Source organism: Petaurus breviceps, unplaced genomic scaffold (assembly GCF_028583685.1).
Source record: "Petaurus breviceps papuanus isolate PSGF00001 unplaced genomic scaffold, PetGlider_PUasm1.0 38, whole genome shotgun sequence".
NCBI classification, from domain to species: Eukaryota; Metazoa; Chordata; class Mammalia; order Diprotodontia; family Petauridae; genus Petaurus; species Petaurus breviceps.
In genome coordinates, this window is record NW_027186304.1 from 31,239,757 (window position 1) to 31,264,495 (window position 24,739).

At 37.5% G+C, this 24,739-nt stretch overlaps 1 protein-coding gene across 3 annotated transcripts in view; it reads left to right on the forward strand.

The window, feature by feature from the left end:
- LPIN2 (lipin 2) overlaps positions 1–24,739 on the forward strand; it is a 103,930-nt gene that overhangs the window by 54,326 nt on the left and 24,865 nt on the right. For all 3 annotated transcript variants that reach the window (XM_069099714.1, XM_069099715.1, XM_069099713.1), the window contains exons 4-9: positions 3,105–3,406; positions 12,883–12,990; positions 13,580–13,703; positions 15,927–16,281; positions 19,139–19,238; positions 23,936–24,123. In XM_069099714.1, coding sequence (XP_068955815.1) covers positions 3,105–3,406; positions 12,883–12,990; positions 13,580–13,703; positions 15,927–16,281; positions 19,139–19,238; positions 23,936–24,123 — 1,177 coding nt within the window. The remainder of the gene's footprint in view (positions 1–3,104; positions 3,407–12,882; positions 12,991–13,579; positions 13,704–15,926; positions 16,282–19,138; positions 19,239–23,935; positions 24,124–24,739) is intronic.

Below are 24,739 nucleotides of genomic sequence, written 5' to 3' on the forward strand. Positions count from 1 at the left end.
AATTAGACATTACATAGTTATGAACTGGGACCTGCAACTTTAAAAATTCAGCTTCCCCATTGCTTGAAGGATAAAACATAGCTTCCCTGTTACTTATAGGATAAAATACAACACGCTTTGCCTGATCTTTATGGCCCTCTCTAATCTAGTGGGAGGAAACTACTTTTCCAGTTGTATTTTATAATACTTTCATTCCTAAACTCTGTGTTCCAGTCCAACTGGACTATTAAGTATTCCCTAAATTCAATACTCCGTTTCCTCACCACAGACTTGCATTAGTTATCCTGGATGTTTAGAATGAACTCTCACCTTCTCTCCGCCTCAGGGAATCCTTGTCATCTTTCATGATCCAGCTCAGCTTCTGTTTCACGAAACCTTTCCTCATCCCTTCCGTTTTTAGTGCCACCCCTCTCCTTACCTACCCTTGTGTACGTATTTATTTATATGGGCATTATGTTTATACCCTTGCACCTGTCCTTCCTATAGAATGTAAGTTCTCTGAGGACAGTTAGATAATTGACTGAAGATAAATAAAAGAGTGATGGTAAGATCCCTTAGTTCTCCACTTAATTAGTTCCAATTATTTGACCTAAGTTATATGTTATAGGGCACACAAGAATTGGCGTATGCCATGTGCCATGATGCTAAGCCACTGTGGTTTTGGTATTTGAATGCTTTTGGCCTCCCTAGCACAAAGAAGATAGAATCAATACCTGTCAAGATGTCAACAAACAAGAACAGTGGCCCAAATTAAATCTAAGAAGATAAAATTGCCTAGGAATAACTCTTAAAGTCTTATTCTTGGGTTCCAAGAAACAGTGTCATAGGCACAACATGGAGGAGGTGTGGACTATCTGAAGAAAAAGTTCTGGGGTCTTAGTGTTCAGAATGAGTCAATAGTGTGAAATGGAGGCCAAAAAAGGCTAACAGCCTTTGCCTTCATTAAGAAGCATGTAATGGGGGTGGTCAGGTAGCACAGCGAGTAAGAGCACCGGCTCCAGTGTCGGGATGACCTGGGGATCGAATCCGGGCTCAGACACTTAGCACCCACCCAGAAACACCTGGCCCTGTAACCTTGAGCAAGTTACTTAACCCCAATTGCTTAGGGGCATCCAGGTGGCTCAGCGAGTAAGAGCACCGGCTCCAGTGTTGGGATGACCTGGATCAAATCCGGGCTCAGATACTTAGCACCACACCCAGAAATAACTGGCCGTGTAACCTTGAGCAAGTTACTTAACCCCGATTGCTTTAAAAAAATAAATAATTAAATAAAAAGAAGCATAGAATGTCCAGAACTAGGAATATGATAGCTGCTTTTTATTCAGTTCTGGTCAGACCACATCTTGAGTATTGCATATTGATAATCTAGAGAGTGCCCAAAGGAGAGCAACCAAGATGGCATCTAAAGGAACAGGAGAGTGTTTATTTAGTTTGTGGAAGGGAAGATTCAGGATAGGGGCATGATAGGTGTCTTCAGATATTTAAAGGGATATTTTGGTTTTTCCAGAGATCAGAACTTGGGACAACAGGTATAAATTGCAAAGAGGAAAATTTAGGATTAACATATGGAAAAAATTTCCTTTTGTGGCTCAATTAGTTGCTAATTTTTTTTTTTTTTTTTTGCTTTTTGGAGGGCAATTGGGGTTAAGTGACTTGCCCAAGGTCACATGGCTAGTTTTTACATTAAGTGTCTGAGGCCGGATTTGAACTCAGGTCCTCCTGACCCTAGGGCTGGTGCTCTATTCACTGTGCCACCTAGCCACCCCTAGTTGCTAATTTTTTAACTAAAAGCATAATAGGCTACTTCTGGAGAGAGTCGGTTGCCTTCACTAGGGGTCTTTAAACAAAAGTTGAATTGTCACTTGTTGGGTATGGTTTTGTTTTTTTTAGGGGGGAAGGCAGGGCAATTGGGGTTATGTGACTTGCCCAAGGTCACATGGCTAGTAGGTGTTAAGTATCAGGCCAGATTTGAACTCAGGTTCTCCTGATTTCAGGACCAGTGCTCTATTCACTGTGCCACCTAGCTACCCCTAGTTGGGTATGTTGTAGAGAGAGATCCTTTCATATATAGTTTGAACTTGGTGGCCAGTGATGGCCCTTTCAGTTTTAAAGTTCGTTGGATCTGTTCTTGTCATTATATCCCTAGTACCTTGCACATACTAGGCACTTAATAAATGTTTGCTGAATTGGATTCTATTGAATGAGAAAGTTCCTATTATATCTTTTTAAGTCCCTGCCATTTTCTCTTATTCTTTAGAAATATGTATCAGTGGCATTACTGATGTCAAGTGTTTCAGAAATCCATTAACTGATTCCTTTATTATAATCATTTTTCTAATGTTAATTTCCAGTCAATTTCTTCTCCATTAACCAATTTTAAAGGGCTTTCCTTATTTTACTTTTGCCCTTACAAATTTTTAGTTTTCTTCCCAGGAGAACAGATTTTTTTTAATGTCCCCATTTTAGAATATGTTCATGTCATTTGTTAAAAGGAATCTCTGTCCTGCCTGTTCCTCTCCACACTTAATTAAGTGGGCAGAGTCATTCTGAAACTGTTTCTGCAGCTAGGTCCACTTGTTCACTTTAGAAGTTTTTCTTGGTTATACTTGATTTTTCCATCAGCCCTTTGTTTGATGTGAATCTCTTAGAGTTTGCCTCCTACTCCACTTCAGTCTCATTGTTCTTTATCTCAGCAAGTTCTTTATATGGTCGTTTGTAAAACTACTGTTTTACTTTCGTAGCAATTTTAATTGTCTCTGTTTTAATGGTGGTGTCTATCATACTTTTTTCCATTTTTCCTCCAAGCATGTAGTGTCAATTTCTCTAGACGTGTGCTATGAAAGCTAGCTGCTCCTGTACTGACATGACTCAGTACTGGGCTGTTTAGCAACTTATTGGAGAGACATGTTCAAAGTGTAGTTTTCCATGATTTACCTAAGTATTTAGCTCCTGGCTTCCAGATTAGGCAGGGTGGTGGAAAAACTATTGTAAAACTCTTTGACTTCTCCAGGAAATAGATTTTTTTTTCTGTTGTTGACTTTTTATGTGAAGTTATGTAAAGTGTTTGGTTTTATATCTAAGTTGTCTTCCTTATTCTTTTTAAGGAAAAACTTCCTGCCTACTTGGCTACCTCACCAATACCTACAGAAGATCAGTTCTTTAAAGATATTGAGACTCATTTGATTAAGTCAGGTGGAAATGAAAGAATGTGTCAGAGTGTAGAAATCTCACACATTATGGAGACAGAGACCGTTTTCAACCCAGGTTCTGTGAAGAAGAAAAAACGGCGGAAAAAGAAGTACAAACAAGACAACAAGAAGGAAGATCAGACCCCATCTCCTGGAATGGAGGATGCCTTTGATATAGACATAAGCTCTGATGAAGAAAAAGGAGCCCAGCCTGTAAGGTAAACAAATGCCTTGATCAGTAGAATGCTTTTACTTTGAAGCATATGATTATGACAGCATGGTACCAAACCAAAATAAGATGAGATTTTCATATATATATGTAACACTGGACTTAGTAAAAATAAGAATTTTCCTTTCTAAATCCCTTCAAAATCTACTATAAAACCTTCTCATTTGCTCTAGTAGTAAGAAATGTGAGTTGCCAAAGACCACTATCCCCTTTTCCACAGTTTCAAAAAGCCAGATCAGCATGAAAAGGAGTTATAAATTATTTTCTTTTCTTATAAATAGCTTGCTTCATAGAGGTCCAATACCACTCACCCCTAAAACAAAAAATTAGCAAATAAACTTAACATGTTCAAAACTGAACTCATTGTCTTCTCTTTCCCCAAACTCTTTCTAACCTCCCTGTTACTGTCAGATACCCCCATCTTCCCAATCACCCGGGTTCACAACCTAGGTATCAGCCTCAAGTCCTTATTCTCTTTCATCCCTCACACTCCCATATCTGATCAGTCATCAAGTCCTATCATTTCTACCTTCATAATATTTCTTGAATATACTCCTTCCCTGTGCCATCACCACTACCTTAGTGCAGTTCCTCATAACCTCACACCTAGAGTACTTCAGTAGCCTGCTGACTAGTCTCCTGGCTTCAGTTCTCTCCCCACTTTTGTACTTTCCCTGGTTTATTGTCTCCAGTTTATCCTGTATATATCATGTTTGTATATACTTGTTTGCAGGTCCTCATTACACTGATCTCCTTGCAAGTAGGGACTATTTTGTGTATCCTGTGTGCTTAACAGAGTGTGTGACACATAGTAGCTGTTTAGTAAATATTTATTGACACCCCAATCCATCCTCCATCCACCCGCCAAATGATCTTCCTGAAGTATGGGTCTGATCATATTGCCCCCCATCTCTCCCATTCAATAAACTCTAGTGGCTCCTGTTACCTCCAAGATCAAATATAAAATCCTGTTTTGCTTTAAAGCCCTTCCTAACCTGGCCCCTTCCCTGCCTTGGCATTCTTTGTATACCTTATTCTCTACCATGTACTCTAGGGTCCAGTGTTACTGGTCCCCTCGCTTTTCCTCTCATATTTTTCAATTCCATATATTTTCATAGGCAGTCCTTCCTCGTCTCTACCTCCTGGCTTCCTTTTAAGTCTCCACTAAAGTCCCACCTTCCATAAAAAATCCTTTCCTATTCCTCCTTAGGGGCAGCTACGTGGTACGATGGATAGAACATTGGCCTTGGAATCAGGAAAGCTAATTTTCATGGGTTCAAATCCAGCCTCAGACACTTAAAATCTGGGTGACCCTAGGCAAGTCACTTAACCCTGTTTGCCTCACTTTCCTCATTTGTAAAATGAACTGGAAAAGGAAATGGCAAATGACTCCAGTATCTCTGCCAAGAAATCCCAAAATGGGGTCATGAAGAGTAGGACACAACTCAACAAAATTTGTCTTTAATCTTAGTTTCTTCACTATATTAATTATCTTCAATTTGTCCCATCTGTATTGAAATTCATTCTTCTAAATGTAAATAATTTACAAAGCAGGGTTGTATTTATTTTCAGTTTTAAGTCAATGATAAATCATTTGGTTTTTAAAACTAAGGAATTAAGGATAGGGACTAGACCTCTTATTTCATTGATATAAGAAGCTATCGGATGATTTAACTGTATCTACCAAAGCAGGTCAACATCTCTTCTGCAAATTAACATCTTAGTTGCCCAAAGTACCGAGCATTTAGATGATTTTCCCAGGGTCACATAGCCAGTATGTGTCAGAAGCAGGACTCAAATCTAGGTCTTCCTTACTCCAACATCAATCCTCTACTCAAATATTCCAAAATCTCTCTTTTTATTATTATTATTATTATTAATACAGTCAGTATGACTGAGGCCAGATTTGAACTTAGGACCTCCTGATTCCAGACCTGGCTCTCTATCCACTGTGTCACCTAGCCAACCCCGAAGTCTCTCTTTTAAAAATTAGATACCTTTATTTTTAAAATATACTATAGTTGCTACTTTATTCAAATTTATGAGTAACAATGGTGGTACAGTAACATCCCAGTAACAGAATTGATTAGAAAAATTTTTTTAAGTTCTCAAGATGAGTTGTCATATTCAAACCTTTGTTTGAGTTGGGAGGAAAAAAAAAGGAACTACATTCTACATGTGAATCCTCATATTTATTTCTGCAACGGAAGAAATCCAAGTATTTTATATATACATATATATATATATAATATCCAAGTATTATATAGATATATATATGTAGATAGATATACATATATATATATATATCTAACCAAATCTGAATTTTAGATGATCAAAGTAAAGAAGTTTCTTATTAATATATTGCAATTTTCCCCCTTGGTAACTGTGACTCCTTAACTTCCAAGTTTTTAGGAAACAAGACCTGAGATATAATCCTAAATTTACCTCTGGCCCCTATTATGACCTTTGTAAAGTGATATGTCTCTCACTGCTAAATGTTAAATGCAAGAAGCTTAAAATTTGAGATTCAAAATAGTTTTTTATCTCTCTTCAAATCTTTTCCACCTCCTCTCATTCTAGCAGAATCTCACACATGCTCTGTCTCTCTCACCTCATACCGATTCTGAGAGAAAATAGACTCCCTCACTTCAAACTAAAGAATTAAAGATTAAAAGACACAGAGGAAAAGTACTGACTTTGTTCACTGTTTACTCACAGTATCAATGTAAACTGAATAATTAACAAAGCCATAATAGGTCAACAAATTCTGAGTCATTCCTCTGTCAGCATAAAAAAATTAGCTACAAAGAGATTGATGACAAATTTAAACTTTGTACTTTTGGAGTCTGTACTGGGAGGAATTCTGAGTGAATGGAAGACTAAAATTTTATGGAATGCTAGCCATATAAAGAATAGTCATGTTCTCTGTTCCTTTTTTTCCTAGGGTCTGCTACAGGTTCTTCCCTGCCTTCCCCAGTAATGGAGTCTCTACTGTGCCTTTGCTTTTTGGGGGGTGGGGGTGGGGAGGCACCTCTCTTGAAAGGTTGAGAGTGGGCCCACACTGATGGTACACTTGGTATTGCATTTGAATAGATGGACAAGTAATAGATCATTCGGAAGACATTTGCTTCCATGCTGCATGCAAACCTCACTTGGAATAACATTTCTATTCATTCTCTTGGGTAAGCCTGCTCAAATTAGTGAGAACTGCCCTAGTTCTTACGAATGTTGTTCTTACCTGGCCTTCTGCCAAGAATGAAATTGAAAGGTCTCCTCCATCCCCCAGAGTAGACAAGTTTTTGTTGATATTTTGCAATTTTACACTTCCTGTTTGTGCATCAGTTTATAAATCAAATGTAGATAGAGTTTAGTAGTAAGAGATCTAAGGACCGAATTCGGAGCCTGCAGCTTAACCTTGGGGTGCTAATGGGAACTATTGAAACTACTATAATTTCAGCTGAGTCTTCAAGAACTATTCTGCTCAGACAGTCCTCATTAGGAATAAGGGTCAGGGCTATAAATAAGGGCATTGGATTCAATGGCCTCTGAGCCCTCTTTTAGCTCTATCCTCTGAATAAGTAAAAATGAAAAAAAAAAAATTCCACTCCTATTGTTAATCTAAACTGAATGATCAGTCAGTCAGTCAATCAACAAACATTTATTGAGTGTTGCCTTTGAGCTTAGTACGATGGAGGTTTTTTGGCAGCCAACCAGAATGGTGCTTAGACCTGTGGAGGCCCTGGCCCTCATTGATTTGGCTGGCTGCTGCTCCATGTACGACTGCTTATCTCTGTAAACCAGAGGTAGCTGATGACGTAACAAACAGGCTCTGCCAAAAATAATGCTTTTGGACGTGTAAATTCAGCACCTGTAATATTACCCTCGTGTTTGTCCTTCCTCATTACACTGCTGGTGGATTCTAAAGGAACGACAAATTGAAAGGGTTTTTTTTCCTTTTTCTCTCTTTCTTTGAGAGAAAATAGTTTCTTTCAGGAGTCGTGCCAGAAAATAACTTTGCATTTATCAGAAGGCAAATTATTTTTTAATTGAAAAAACAAGTTCTAACCATAGCATAAACCTGTATAAGAAACCAGACTCTCTGTATGGACTCAGAATCAAGGGACTTTGGTTCTTATCCCATTCCAATCAGTTACTAACCTCAAATTTATTTACTAGGCCTCAAGTTTCTCATGTGGAAAATATAGGTGATAAGCTGATTGATTGGTGATTATCAGACTTTTTGGTCTCTGTACCTCTTTATGATCATAAAAATTATTGAGAATCCCCCCAAGAGCTTTCATTTGTAGGTTACTTCTGTTGATATTGATCACAATAGAAAATAAAATATCTTAGTGTTATTATGAAAATAGTTTTGACCTCATAGACTCCCCTGAAAGACCTTGGGGATACTCAGGGGCCTCTGAACCTGCTTTGAGGGCTAAATGATCTCTAAGGCCTCATGCAGTTCCTAAATTCTGTGAATTTAAGTGAATTTTCAACATAGACATTTTAAATTTAAAATTATATGATTATTTATGCTACTAAAAATAATGAAAATTGTCATTCCTTTTCCCTCCTAAAAAAAGTCAGAGAAAACAAAAAAGTTCAAAAAGTCCCATTTAATTTCCAATAAAAAAGTGAGTTAGCAGTGTTAGGGAAAGAATGTTAATTTATACATTTCAGGAATATAGTATGGGTTTGCAAGTTTGTAAGTGTGAGCTATATTGTCTATTTTGTGTGTTTTCATTTGTTACAAGTTCACTTTATGTGGCCTTTAGTATACCAGGTTCCAGGGCCCAAGTAGTTAATTTTTGTGCCATTTTCATTGCATTTCTTATATTTTTGAATGGTTTGTATAATGAAGCAGCCCTTGGGATGGTTTTGGGTGAAAGGAATTTGGTTTAGAGTTGGGGAAAAAAATTTTTACAATACAGACTTACATAAAAATAAAGCCCTTTGACATATCGCATTCTGCCACCTCTTCTTGTAGTTAAAATCAATACTTCCCATTTCCTTTAAAGCACCCCTTCCCCATTTCTGTTTTGCTTAAAAAAAGATAGTTCCTCCTTTTTTATATACTTCTTTTTTTCTGTTTTCTTAATATTTTTATTTCATTAAATATTTTCCATTTACATTTTTAAAAAATTTTAACATTCATTTAAAAATTTTTGAGTTACAAATTCTCTTCCTCCCTTCTACTGCCTCTCAACCACCCTTTGAGAAGGTAAGTAATGTGATATTGATTACATATGGGAAGTTCTGCAAAATAGGTTTCCATTTTAGCCATGTTGCAAAAAAAGACACACACACACACACACATTCACACAAATAAAGTTTAAAAAGTATCCTTCAATCTTCATTCAGAGTTCATCAGTTTTCTCTCTGAAGGTAGATAGCATTTTTCATCATGGGTCCTTTGGAATTGTCTTGGATCATTGTCTTAATCAGAGTAGCTAAGTCTTTCACGGTTGATCCTCATTACAGTATTAGTATTACTGTATTACAGTGTTCCCTTGGCTCTGCTCACTTAACTCTGCATCATTTTAGGTAAGTCTTCCCAGGTTTTTTTTTCTCAAGCCGTCCTGCTCCACCATTGCTTATAGCACAGTAATATTCCGTCACAATCATATGCCACAACTTGTTTGGCCCTTTCCCAATTGACGGACATCCCCTCAATTTCCAATTCTTTGCTGCCATAAAAAGAGCTGCTATAAATATTTTTGTACAAATTAGTCCTCCCCATCCTTTTCTTAAACATCTCTTTGGGATATAGCCTTAGTAGTGGTATTGCTGGGTCAAAGGGTATGCAGGGTTTTATAGCCCTTTTGGGCAAAGTTCTAAATTGTCCTCCAGAATGGAGATCAGTTCACAACTCCACCAACAGTGTACTAATGTCCCAATTTTTTCACATAACATGTATTTCTTTAGAAGATCAGACAGAAAGAGTAAAAAGACCTTAAACTACAGCCTGTATATCTAGATGGCTATGTTAATAACTGACAGGTTTGGTGTATGAAGTGTGGAGACTTTTCATTATCTTGAAGTCTGGCTATCATGGGTTTGGAATTTTGAAGATTTCAATTATTCAAGTTCTCCTTAACCACCTTTTCCACAGAGAAATGATGTGATCTTTATTCTCATGGTTTCCAAAACTCAGTTTTCATGTCTCATTTTATTTCAATAAATCACATTCTAATATCTACTTATGTTTTAATTTGAAGACTCATTTATTGAACAAAAATTGAGGTTAATTTCGGTTTCTTGAAGATGAGAGAAAAGTTGGATGAAACGAGTTGCTGCCCCTTTTTTCTTGAAACATTAGAGCCTTAAATTTGCTTTCTTTGACTCACCCCTAAAATTTCTATATTCTTTTTAGATGATAGTCATGTTGGTGCAGGCAACCAGTATTAGAATAAGTCTCTGCTTCTTCGTAAGGTGACTGGTGAAAGTGATTAAACATGCAAAGTAACTGTTTTTGTTTAATTTTTTTGCTCCCAACATAATATGTTTTTTTGATTGTAATAATACATGAAAGCCTTGATTGCCTTCCACTGGAAATGTTAGTTTATAGAGTAATAAAAATTATTTCCCATGAGCATGGTTTTTTAATGCTTTCCCTGACTATAGACTTCAAAAGTAATGCAAAAGTCCATCATTAAGGGATAGCGAGGTGGTGCAGTGAATAGAACACTGGCCATGGAGTCAGGAGGACCTGAGTTCAAATTTGGCCTCAAACACTTGACACACAAGTTTTGTGACCTTGGGCAAGTCACTTAACCCTAATTGCCTTGCCTTCCCCCCTCCAAAAAAAAAAAATCCATCACTAAGAATAAGAAGCATAAAAAGTAGCCCTGATGTAACACTCCCAACCTACATTTTGCCCCTTCCCCCCCAAAAAGAAGAAAGATCAATGTTTTCAATAAACCAATTGGCTCCCTATTATTTCTAGCATAAGGGCTCCTAACCCTTTTTTATGATATGGTCTCTTTTGGCAGTTTGGTGAAGCTTATGGACCCCTTTTCAGAATAATTTTTGTTTCCTACATTTGTAATTGGAGGGAATGTTAGATTTCAGGTAGAGATTTGTGACAATAAATTTTTTTCTTATCCCCATTCATGTATTTCCCCCACCCACCCTCCCAAACAAAACGGATCTGTTTGGCATTCAAAGCCCTTTACAATCTGGCTTCAACCTACCTTTCCAGACTTATTATGCATGCTCCCTTGGATATAGTCCTCATTCCAAACAAGCTGGTCTTCTTACTGTCCTTCACAAGCACCATTTCACCTTTGATCTCCAGGCTTTTGCACTGGCTATCCTCCTTGCCTGGCTGCAGTGCACTCCCTCCTCATGTCTACCTCGTATAATCCCCTCATTTCCCTCAAAGCTCGGTTCACACAACACCCACTACATGAGGACTTTCCTGAACCCCTTTCCCAGCTACTATTGTGCTCCTCCTAAAAAATATTTGCCTTGTATTTTGTATAAGCTTACATGTGTATGAGTTATCTCCCCATCCCCAGTGCCTGCCACATAGTAAGATGCTTAATGGTTGATTGATTGACCAAGTATAGAGAGACTGACAGAGACAGAGAAAGATGGAAATAGAAATCTGTTCCCCAGAGGATGAATTTTTCTCATTTTTCTTACTGTAGGTCTCTTTTAACCATTCATAATCTTCTTCCCTATAATCACTGTGGGGTAACTTTCATTTTAAAAGGTTTATAACCTGAATTGCCCTTGTCTTCTTTCACTTCTGACATGGAACAGACAAGTAAATATTGATTATCTAATTATCTGACTTTTTTTCAGCCAGTTGTGCTGTGTTTCTTGAGAACTGTTCATGAAAAATATAAGATTCCAAATGTGAATCCAGAGACCATTAAGTAAATGGAACAGGATTTTCTCTGTGTTCACTTGATGGCTTCAAACAAATATATTGCTCATATGCATGCTAATTTTTCTTAAAATTGTCATTGTTAATACATGGCAAATGATGGAATCAAAGCCCTTTTAGATGATTTTTCTCATGACTTCTATGCTGCTCTTAGAACTAAAGTTTTGCAGCTTACTTGTGTCCTATTATTACCAGGCATAGATAATTTAAATTTCTACTTTTAACTTAGTATTGATTTTTTGAATGGGGGAAAATGTGATCAGTGTATAAAATGATTCCTGATATGGAGTTATCTCATTTCATAAAGACTACAAGTTTTCTGTAAAGTAGTTTTTATAAGTATTATGTTAACAGTGGAGTCACAAAACTGGGGGAGAAAAAGAAACCCTTTCACTTTAGTCATATCCAGGATCCCTCTCTTAGCCATCATGGGAAATTCTTAATGATGTTGAGTCTCCTTGTTGAAATTCTTAAATCCACTTATCAGGGAGTATACATTGCTATTCTTCTTGGCTTACATTTAATAAAGTAATGGAGCATATTCTGTGAAATGTAAATATTTGTTCATTTTAGTCTGCTCCTTAAGCATTGCAGACTTCATCTGTATCCCCAGGAATGTAACCTGAATTAGGGATAGGGATTGGATTTGTAATCTCTTGGGTCAGTACCTTTTCTGCAACTGAATTGCCTCAAATAGTGAGGGGGTAAGTCACTTAGCCATAGTCGCAGAGCTGGTATGTATGAGTAGTGAGATTTGAACACAAGTCTTCCTTGCTCTAAAACCAAAATCTCTACCCACTACCCTTCTGCCTTTCCAAAGTCCTATTGGAATGCCTCTTGATGTCATTAAGCTCTCAGAATCATTATTATCCATTAAGATGGGAGCCATCAAAGAAAAATTTTTTATCTTTTTCCATATTTATGATATAGGCAAGGATGGTGATTTTTCACACATACAATTTCACATCTGCAAATGAGAAAAGATCATATGTTAAATTGATTTAAAATCTTATTATGACTAATAGTTTCCCTCGTTTCACCCACAAAATAGCTACAGGAGCTCCTGGAAAGCAGTAACATTTCATCTACTTTCACAGGTTCCTCATTACCTCCCCTGTATCATGGAATTGGTGCTAATGAATAGTGAAATAATAAATTTATGGGAGGAAGAGTAAGGAGCTATTCTAAGTTAATCCTTGAGCTAAAAATCTGCCTTAAATAATGTGTCTATTGTTATCTCCAAATTTTTTAAGTATATAACTCATAGTGTGAGATAATTGCTATATTTTCTTATAAATCAATAACTACTAAGTCAAAATATTCTTTTGAATCACATTTCCTCCCCTAAATGAATATGACAATTGAAGTAGATTGTGAATCTCTTTTTTTTTCCCCATTGTGACTAGTAACAATCCCTTCTCCATTATTTATTTCCTTTTTGGAAATCTTTGTTTTTAATAACTCATTCTCTTTCTCTTTCTTTTGATTGAGAGAATTGTCATTGGAGGCCTGCATGGTTACAATTAATTGTAGTTATTTCCACCATTCTTTTCTTCTTTCTTCCACAGAGGACCTTCAACTGCTGCAATGAAGGAGGAAGACCATAAGGAACCTTTGATCTTCCATTCCAGTGATCATTACCCATTATCTGATGGAGATTGGTCCCCTTTGGACAAGTAAATAATTTTATTAACTTCTCTTTTCATTTATTTAAATTCTTGAAGGCAAGAAGGACTTAGGCAGACTTGTTAAATGGCTGTTCTCTTTTTCAGCAGGCATCAGATTACCTTTCTGTCTTTTCCTAGTGATAAAAACCTAAGATTTTTCTCCCTGATATGAATTGGATTCTTTCTCTAGTTTTATGTCCATCAACCTCTGTCTAATATGTCTATCTTCCAAATTACAATGTGGTGGTATGCACGCAGCTCTGAACTTGGGGCCTTAAAATCCAGAAATTCTCATCCTAGGTCAGCCACTGACATTTTTTTTTAAACTATGAGAAGTATCAAAAGCAGACAAGGTGTGAAAATGAAGCCATCTGACAAGATTTTATGTTAAGTTTTCTGAATGTTCTTAAAGACCTCTGCCTTGTAAAGGAAAAGCTGAAACTGCTTCTCATTGGGGGCTTTCTATCTGCAGGGTAAACTTGTAAGGCCAACCTACATGTCCCCTCCAGACATAGAAGAATCATGGCAAGCTAAAGGGGCCTATAGGTTACCTGCTTTTCTCAGTCACTCCCTTATGCCTTCCTGTTTATGTTGACAGTGCCTTCTCCCAGACCGCCTGTCCTAAGAGTGATTCAGAGCTCGAAGTGAAACCTGCTGAGAGCTTGCTCAGATCAGAATCTCACATGGAGTGGACCTGGGGAGGTTTCCCAGAGTCTACCAAGGTAACGAAATGCCTGTGGGATGGATGGAGCTTTTGTTTTTCTGCTTATAAAGATTAAACACTGGTAAATAAGAAAACGGGAATTTCAGCTTTGCTTTCACAAATAGAAATGACTTGAGTGCCCTCCTGTGGTTGCATAACTTTACTGCAAATATATTTTCAAACATTCATGTTTTGCTAACCAGAAAATTGGGCCAAATCCAGTAAGATGAAATTTTGCAATAAATATAAAGTTTGCACTTGGGTTAAACCTATTACTTTTCCTTTTTTGCGATGAGAAGAAGATATAAATAGGGAATAGTTTTACTGAAAATTTGGCAAGGGGGATTTTAGTGAACCTCAACCTCAGTAATAGTCAATAAAATGTAATATGGAAGTCAAAACACAGTGGCCAAAAGAGAGAAAGTGATGGTCTCTTTTTATTCTATCCTAGTCAGACCACATCTAGAGTTAGCCAGCAGAAGAGAAGACTTGGGGGAAGAGGGGGAAGGGAGACTATGGTAGCTTTCTTCAGATACCTGAAGGACCCTCACGTTATGATATGTTCTGCTTAACTTCCATGGACAGGACTTAGGATGAGTGGATGAAAGTTGTGAATGGGCAAATTTAGCCTTGATGTAAGCAAATGCTTCCTAAAAATTAGAACTAATCAAAAGTAGCAAGGTCTTCTCAGGAAGTTGAGGGTTCTTCTTCACCAGAGATCTTTAAGCAAAGGCTGGTTGACCAGTTGTCAGGTATAGAGTCTTGTTCAGATGTTTGACTGGATGGCCTCTGAGGTCTCTTCTCACTCTGAGACATGATGCTATATATTATCTGTTCACTGCAAAAATAGGGATTTTCATCCAAATGAAGGCCATATATTTCCTCAAAAAATCAAGTTTGTATAAAACCTGAGTATAGCCTATAATTGATGTTACTTTTCATTATATATTTCCAATTTTTTTTCCTTCCAAAAGGATCCCATTTCAGGGGCACAAACTATATTCAGACCAATATGATATGTGTTATAAGTCGTCAATATGCATTTATTAATTGCTTTCTATGTGCCAGTCACTGTTAAATGCTGGGAATATAAAGAAAAGGAAAAACAGTCTCTGCCTTCAAGTATACCACTCTAATTATGGAGACAACACTGAAGAAATATATACGTAAGACATAAAGATAGAGTAAATCAGAGGCAATCTCAGAGGGAAAGTTGTTTAAGGGGGAAGAGGATTGTATCGGGAATGGCTTCTTAGTAGAAAGTCAGATTTGAGTTCACCTTTAAAGGAGCCAGGAAGGGTGGCTAGGTGGCACAGTGAGTAAAGCGCTGGCCCCGGAGTCAGGAGGACCTGAATTTGGATCCAGCCTCAGACGCTTAACACAAAAAAACTAGCCATGTAACCTTGGGCAAGTTACTTAACCCCAATTGCCCTCCAAAAGGCAAAAAAAAAAAAAAAAGGAGCCAGGAAAGCTAAGAGGCAGAGCTAAAATAACACATTCCAGGCTTGGGAACAACCAGAAAAAAAATGGAGTCACAAGGCTGTGTGTTACATATGGGGAATAGCAAAGGAAATCAATGCCTCTAGATCATACAATATGTGAAGAGGAGTAAAGTGTAAGAAGACTGGGAAATTAGGAAGGGGCTAGATTGTGAAAGTCAGAGATTTTCTATTTGACTCTGGAAGGAATAGGGGTCACGAGAGTGTCTTGAATTGCAGGCAAGGGGAATGCAACCTGCACTATAAGATGATCACTTTGGCAGTTGAGAAGGAGGATGTGTTAGAGTGGGGAGAGACAGGGATGGAGACCCACCAGCAGGCTGTTGTAGTAGTTCAGGTATTAGATGATAAGGGCCTGTACCATTATAGGCTGGGCTGTGTCTAGGAGAGAAGGGGGAATATATAGGGGATGTTACAAAAGTAGAGATGCCAGAACTTGGCAACAGATTGGATAGGGAAGGTGGGAGAGATTGAGGAAGCAAGGATGGCTCCTACATTACAAGCTGGGTGACTTGGGAGGGTTATGGGTAGCCTCAACAGTAATTTATGTTTTGAAGGGTTTGGGGGGAAAAGATGATATGTTTAGTTCTGGATATTTTGAGTTTGTGATATCTATGAGACATCCAGTTTGAGATATTAAATAGGCTTTTAGTGATAAGAGACAAGGTCAAGAGAAAGACATTCCAGGAGTAATAGAGTTGACAGTTCCCTTTTTGCTAACAATTACATTCTATCTTTTTCAGATCAGCAAGAAAGAGAGATCAGATCACCCTCGAACGGCTACCATCACACCATCAGAAAATACCCATTTCAGAGTCATCCCCAATGATGATAATCTGGTAAATGAAGTTGAGAAGGATGCCTCAGTGGAAGACACTGTGTGTACAATAGTAAAACCAAAGCCAAGGGCACTCTGTACACAGATGAGGGAGCCGGCTGAGACAGCTTCTGTTGCTTCTGCAGTCCTTGAACCTCCTCTTGAAAGCTCGCAAATTTTATCTATGTTGGATGCAGATCCTCTCCCTAACCCATCAGTGGATCCTCCATCATCAGAAATAAAGCCAATCACTAAACTGGATTCCCCATCAAAGAAGAAAGGTATGCATTTGCTTTTAACTTGGAATTCAGGAACAGTCCTGAATGTAGATGGTAGATCATTTTGATAGTCTGGATTTTGGATTGTATGAGACTGAGCTTGACTCAAGCACTAGGCACAAGGTCATAACAAACAGCCATTAGATCACCACATGTAAAGTGAAGTGAAGCCCTAAGAAATTAGCCAGGCCAGTGAGACTTTAAGGAGAAAAAAACAAAGCATTCCCTTTTAAATTAGAGGGGACAGAATAAAAAGGGCATTGGGCCATTGGGAGGCAGAGGATGTGAACAAACCATTTTCAGAAGAAATGCAAACTATCATCTACCATTTGGAATAATACTCCAAATATAAAGGGAATACAAATTAAAACAACTCTGCACACTCATCAAATTGGTAAAGAGAATTTTGAAAGTGGAAATGGCCATTATGGAAAAGTAGTGAGAAGACAACACTAATATGTTGTTGGTGGAGCTCTGAACTGCTAGTGTGACTAGGAAATGGTTGTAGTTATGGGGGAAAATGCACTCCATTGTTCCCTTTGACCTCGTAAACCTATTACTGAGCGTTTGTCCAAAGGAAATCAGTGCAAAACATTTATGACATTATTCTCTTGTATCAAAATGCTAGGAACAAAGTGGTTGCCCATTAATTGAAGAGTGGCTGAGCAAATTGTAGTGTGTTTCTATAAGAATATTATTATTGTCCAGTGAGAAATGGAGTATGAGAAGCTCCATAAAAAGACTTTTATAAGTTGAGGCAGGGTAAAGAAAATGAAACGAGAGCAGCATACACAGTGACAATAGGAATGTAAATGAACACGTCACTAAAAAGCTGTTAAACTCAAATTAATTGCAATAAACAATATTTAGTCTTGGAAAACAGAAGATGCAATGTACCCCTTTCAGAAATAAGGTGGGAGACTTCATTCAGGTACAGAATATGACATAGCTTGTCAAACTTGTTTGCTTTTTTAGTTAGTTGTGCTTTATAACACAGAAGAAAGTTCAATGAGTTTGAGGAGAAGTATGTAAGGAAACAACTAATATTAAAAAAAAAAAAGACCTGGGTTCAAATCTTCATCTTTTATGTTCTAGCTCTATAACTGTGGGCAAGTCAAATAACCTCTCTGTTCCTCAGTTACCTCCTCTATAAGATGGGAAAAGAATGTCTACTACCTATTTCAAAGGGTTGCTGTGAAATAAAGGGAGATATTCTAAGGACTTTGCAAACCTTAAAGCTATATAAAAATGTCCATTAAATGTCAGCCATTGGGTGGCTGTGTGGTGCAGTGAACAGAGCACTAGCCCTGGAGTCAGGAGGACCTGAGTTCAAATCCTGTTTTAGACACTTAACACTCACTAGCCGTGTGACCTTGGGCAAGTCGCTTAACCTCAATTGTCCTGCCTTTCCCCCTCCAAAAAGCAAAAAAAAAAAAAAGTCAGTCATTGAATTATGTAGAAACCTTACTGTATAGTTGGCCAGATTTTTTTTTAGCTCTCTTCTGGTATCATATGTTTAATAAGCAAGCTTGTTATAACTATCTTTGGTTCCTGTTAGTTTACCTATGATCCTTGTCCAAAGAATCGGTGTAATACAGCAAATAGAGCTCGGAACCAGGAAAGCGCATCATCCTCACATCCATACTGAGCGATGATTATACTAACCAATGTGACACCCTTCTGTCCTCACCTGTAATATTGATTTGCCCTTTCTCAAAGAGTAAAATAATAACCTTCTATTCAAATGGTAGCTTTATAACTGTGGAAAGACAGTTATTTTATATTAACAATAATCTCATTTGACTTGTTAAACATTTGTTGAGCACTTAAGTATAAGACAAGCAGTGTGTGGGGCAGGTAGGTGGTGCAGTGAATAGAGCACCAGCCCTGGAGTCAGCAGCTACCTGAATTCAAACTGAGCCTTATACACTTGACACTTAACTAGTTGTGTGACCTTGGGCAAGTCACTTAAGCCCAATTGCCCTACCTTCCCCCCTCCGAAAAGGGAAGAAAAGAAACCCGGGGCTCAGGTGTGTTAATTGCCTACAGCTCAAAAATTCTAGAACAAGGACTAGAACTCAGTTCTTCTGAATCCTACACCTGTGTTTTTCCCACTATACCAACTATCCAATAAACTGTAAAGCGGATCGTTACCAAGGAGATTACGGTTGTCAATATGACATTTCCATAGGCATTTTTGTGAAAGCCCCTGATATATAACCGATCGGTTATAGAAAAAGTCTCCATTGTGACACAATCATGGCAGTTCAAATTTATTAACAGTATCTGTTCTGTGCAATCGCTTATTTTCTCTGCTGTTAAGTCCTTTGAAAATCCAAATTTAGGCTGCAAAATGCAAACACTACCCTCCTGGTTGGGTTGTTGACAACCAGCCTCGGGTTATTTACTTTGAGGACTTGAAGTGAATACCAAAATAATAGCTGGCTTTTGTCTCTGGACTGAATCCTAGTAGGCAGAGTAATTCAAAACTGCCTAAAAGGGCACATACGGGGTTGATTTTGATTAGTGGATTTGGGTCAATTTGGAAGGAGAGTGGTTTCTAATAGAATTACACAAATCTCTCCTGGACCCTCTCCTGTTTAATATTACAAATTAATCACAAGTTAATATTACAAATCAGTCAGTGATTTGGGCAGATTCATGGTAGAGGGAAGGAGATGGGGAGAGATGAGTGAAGTGAGTTTCTTCCTTACTAAAGGCTTTGGATAGAAGCTGGTTGACCATTAAGGGGAGATATTGTTGATCACATTTATGCTTTGGGTAGGAGTTGGAGTAGATTTCATCTCTGATCCTATGATGTTCATGCTTTTCATTTAAAATGCCCTAACTGTAATAACAGGTGTCCATAAGAGAAGCCAGCACCAGGGACCTGATGATATTTACCTAGATGACCTAAAAGCCTTGGAACCAGAGGTTGCAGCACTCTATTTTCCCAAAAGGTATGTATTTAATTACGTTCTTAGGAAAGACAGACAGCCCTCAAACTATCTGATACTCTAATTAGTTGGAGAATGAAGCCATTCAGAAAGATAAGAATGGGAATAAAAGACATTGGACCAGTACTGATGATTGCTTTGGGTTCTGGAAAATGCAAAAATCAGTTGTATGTTTTGGTTATTGTTTTCAGCCTCTGTTTTTAGTAGCTTTTTTAACTCTGTGATTAGCAGGCAAGCACCCAAAAACTGATTCCAAGTCCCATTTGTGGTCATTCTTGACCCCAGTACCCAGAAGTACAGTAAAACCTCATTAACCTGGGTTGCAGTAATTTAAATTTGTCACAATCTACCTGGATTGTAGTGTTTTGCATCTATTTATAGAAAAAGTTTTGTTAGGCAAATTAAAATTGCCTCAGCAAATTTAGATAGCTTTATAAATTTGTTATATAGTATTATGAATGATTTTTAGCACAGGACATGCACATAGCATCACTTTAAATGGTGACCCTTTCTATTTATTAAAGCAGGCCCACTCAGGCGACTGCTTAGAAACTTTTTTTTAGCAATGTTTCAGCAGTTATTTTATGTACTTAGAGATCATCTTGGCCAGTGGTTCTCAAATATTTGGCCTCAGGACTCCTTTATTAAAAATTATTGTGTACCTCATCAAGGAGCTTTTGTTTATTTGGGTTACACACACACATATATATATATATATACACATATACATATATACATACATGTGTGTATATGTATACATATATATTTAGCAGTATTAAAAAATTAAAACATCTTAGTATCATTATGAAAATAGTTTTTAAGTCACAGGCCTCCCTGAAAAGATCCTAGTCATATTTTGAGAATGGCTAGTCTAGTCTATTATCCTCATTTTGTAGATGAGGAACCTGAGATGAATGGAATGAACTGCTTTGCCTAAGTTCACATGGGTATTGCATGTCAGGATTCAGGCCTACATCCTTTGCCACAAAATCCAATATGTTTTCTACAAAAGTGCTGTTTCTCTTTTTTCTTTCTTTTTTCATCCTCCCCTTTTTAATTTTGAAAGAACACAGATATTCAAAATTATATTTTAAACTATTTTATTAAACTTTTGATATATTCAGGAAATTTCTCCCTGTTATATCATTGCAATTCCATTGGGAAGGATGTTACCATAATTAAACATATTAAAATATTTCCCTTTTCTCTCATGGAATGTTAAATTGTCATGTGAAACTATACCAGGCAATATGGACAAATCTTTGCATATGGTACTAGTCCAGTGTAATTGAATTTTTGTATGTAATTTTCTGTTCAAAGTAGAATGTTGACGAATATTGGAATAGTGGGGCTTAACTTGTAAGAAGCATAGAATTTAGAGTCAGAAGACCTATATTTAGCAAAAAAGAAATTAGAATCCTTGTTCTTTGTGCCTTGAGGCCACATGTGGCTTTCTGGGTCCTTGAGTGTGGTCTTTCGACTGAGTCCCGAATTTTACAGAACAAATCCTTTTATTAAGGGCATTTGTTCTATTTGTTTGGATGCAGTCAAAGGGCTGCACTTGAAGACCCAGAGGGTCACGTGCAGCCATGAGGCTGCCAGTTCCCCACCCCTAGGTTAGATATCTAACAGCACCAAAATGCATGATCCTATGAACTTTTGTTTTATACAGTTTTTCAGTGGTCCATAAAATTCATTGAAAAATTCCAACTCTACCTTAGGTTCTCATAGCTTTATTTCATTTTTTGATCATCCAATTCAATAGGTTAATTCAACTAATATTTATTGAGAGCATATCATATTGCAAGAGAAAGCGAGAGGAGGGGTGGCCAGGTGGCACAGTGAGTAAGAGCACCGGCCCCAGAGTCGGAAGACCTAGGATCAGTTCCGGGCTCAGATACTTAACACCCCCACAAAATAACTGGCCGTGTAACCTTGAGGAAGTTACTTAACCCCAATTGCTTAGGGGCGGCCAGGTGGCTCAGTGAGTAAGAGTGCCAGGCCCCAGAGTCAGGAGACCCGGGATCGGTTCCAGCCTCAGATACTCAGCACCCACACACACACAAAAAAATAACCTTGAGCAAGTTACTTAACCCCGATTGCTTTAAAAAAAAAAAAAAGATAAAGTGAGAGGACTGATGCAACCTCAAATACCATAAAACTAGAAAGATAAGGTGCCCCTGAATTACCATATTTTTTCTCTCCAGTATTCTTCAATACTTAGATAGTAGGGAGAGTGGAAATAACTTGTTCAAGGAATCTGTAACCACAAGGCTTATGTTTCCCTTTTCAAGTAAAGGGATGACAGCAGAAAAACCTGAGAGAGAAAGAAAGAGACAGAGACAGAGAGAGAGTATCTACCCTAGATGTACCAAATGAGAAAACACATGTACAGCCTTTTGTTAACTGTGGACTTCTGTAGAAATGCCAGTTGTCATTTTGTCTAGATCTTTGTCAGCATAAGTCTCCTGGTAAGGAAACTCCCTCCATTCCTCTATGCTACAAGTCAGAAAATCCTCTTTAGTTTAGTCTTAGAAAGTTGCCCGGGGTCAATCACAAGTTAAACCAAACAGCTAGTTTGTGTTAAAGATTCACATAACTATTATGTGTTAAAGGCATGACTTGAACCCAGCTCTTTGTGACTCTAAGGACTACATTCTCCTTTAAACCATATTGACTTTCCACTCTTATTTTTAGACCTCACAATTTGACTGTTGGACCTACCATCCACCCTCTTATGTGGGCTTCTCCCTTTGGCAGTATTTTCCAAATAACATGCTGTCTCATTCTCTTTTCTTCCAGTATATAAAATAACAAGGATGTCTTGAATGCTTATTAATTCTGTTATCATTGTCACACAGGACAGCTAAACAAGTAAACAGCAAAATTCACTATAAAATCCCTCTCTGAATCATGAATTTGGTCATATGGTGTTCGATTCCATCCTTAATATATGTGGCTGGCATAGAATATATCTTCTCACAACCCACTTGTTTATCCCTGTTTTCCCAAACTCATTATTGTTGGGGTTAGGGGATTAGTGGGAGAGATGTACCTTTTGTATTCTGAGTGGCTTTCATTACTTCCCTTGAGAATAATCCTATTGATCTGATTTAACTTTGGTCTTGACTTTCTAATCAATATTGGTTATTTTTAAAGAAGTGAAATTGGAAAACTTTGCCATGAAAGTGAGATCTAGAAAAAGAAAAAAAAACAGTGTAGCTTTCTACTTTTTTGGGTTAAATTTTGAAATATCTATTTATGACATACTTGTGAACTGCTATTTACTGCTTAATTTTGAGATTTTTTTTAGATGTAGTAAATGACAAATTCATTGGTACTCATGTGGATTTCATCTACCAATTATTAAGTAACTTGAATTATTTCTACAATAATCACCTTTGATAGGGGCAGCTGGGTGGCACAGTGAGTAAAGTGCTGCCCGGATAGTATCCTTCACAAATTGAGTTGATCGGTTTTCATACAGGCTATAGTCCTCCTGTATCCCCAAAGTTGAATCTTATTAACATAAAAGCATTTTTGCCCCTCCTCATTTCTTTTAAATCTTTCCTTTTCTTAAGGATGTCTGAACTCCCAGGAATTTTCTTTTTCTCCATCCCCATCTTTCAATCTTTTGAGATGGAGCACAATTTAGTGGTTTTCAAGTAATCTCTCAAAAACCTTAGTAATTTTCTGCAGGATAATAAAGTACCTCCACTTTTTCCAGGATTTTAGGATCAAACTGTTTCTAAACATCATGTTCTTTAATGGCTCTGTAATTTTCATTGTGGAAATCTAAATAAGTACTTCTCCTTTTCCCCCCCTTTAATTAAAATCAGAATGACTGCGAATGTTATTGACATTTTTGCCTTGTTCTGTGAATGACTTCAGTGAACATATGCAATATTTACCTGCCTTTTATATGTGTAGTGTGTTTCTGCCTTAGTGCTCTTTAGGGGTTTTTGGTATCAACTCCATGATGTAGATAAGACCAGCAATGAGTGTGTTTTTTAAACCATTTAGTAAATAAGTGCATATTCTACATTTCATGGTATTTTTGAGGTAGCATACAGTGATGGATAGGAGACGCACCTTGCAGTCAGGAAGGATCTAGATTCAAATCCTGATGTATTCTAGCTTCATGACTATAGGCGAGTCACTTAATTTCTTAGTGACTCCAGACAACTCTAGAGAAACTTCTTAGGGACTCTAGGTAACTCTCTTAAATTAACATATGAATTACTAACTGGGAGGAAGTTTCTACACTAGGTCTTCCCTCCCAGTCAGGGAGAGAATACAGTTTAGTATCCTTAAGTGTCTATTATGTTCCAGGTACTATGCTAAGCACTGGTGATACAAAAGTAGGCAAAAGAAACTTCCTACCCTCATGAGCTTACAATTTAATGTAATCTTCAATTAAGCATAGTCTCTATTTGGTGGTGGTTGTTTAGTTGATTCACTGTGTCTGACTCTTCATGACCCCATTTGGGGTTTTCTTGGCAAAGATACTGGGGTGGTTTGCCATTTCCTTCTCCAGCTCATTTTATGAATGAGGAAACTGAAGCAAAGACTTGCCCACGGTCACAATTATTTCGGTACATGATGTCATTTGATTTAGAAGGGAGTTACCAATCTATTAAATATGATATGGTAAATCTGTGTAGATTTAGAGATGAATAGTGTTTCTTTTTTCCTTCCAGTGATTCTGATCCGGGTTCTAGACAGTGGACTGAGTCTGATACTTTGTCTGGCTCTCAGTCTCCTCAGTCAGTGGGGAGTGCAGCTGCTGACAGTGGCACAGAATGCCTCTCTGATTCTGCAATGGACTTGCCTGATGTGACCCTCTCACTTTGTGGGGGCCTCAGCGAGAATGGAGAGATATCAAAAGGTATGTAACAGGAGTACTGCCATCACTTCAAAAAGAAAAAAAAAAATCTGAGTTTATACCCTGATTTACAAGCTGTTATCAAGCCCCATCATAGCTTTATACCTGCAATTTTTGAGGGAATGAGAGGCACCTCCCTATAGTAATGGTGTGGGATGATTCTTTTTTTTTAAGTCTTTCTGGTAAATAATTCTAAAGGACTAAAGATAAAGCACACTATCCACCTCCTAAGAGAGGACTTAAAAGGCAGAATGAACTATATTTTTGAACATGACCAGCTTGGGGATCTGTTTTGCTAGATTATTATATACATAGTTGTTTGACGGTTTTAATTTTCTTTTGTGTTTTATTATTCAATTGAGAGAGTGGTAGGAAAAGAAGATACATCATATACATACCTGCATATGATACACCTTTAAAATATCAAATGGGATTGATATCAAACACATGAGACTAGCAAAGTATAGTTTATTAAGGAGCTTTACTTATTTGAATTTTTGATAGGTTGAGGTTATTGAACAGGTCACTTTCTCTCACCAAGTACACAAAGAGTCAATTGACAACAAATTTGTATTAAGTGACTACTATGTGCCATTACAAAGAAAACCAAAAGACAGTC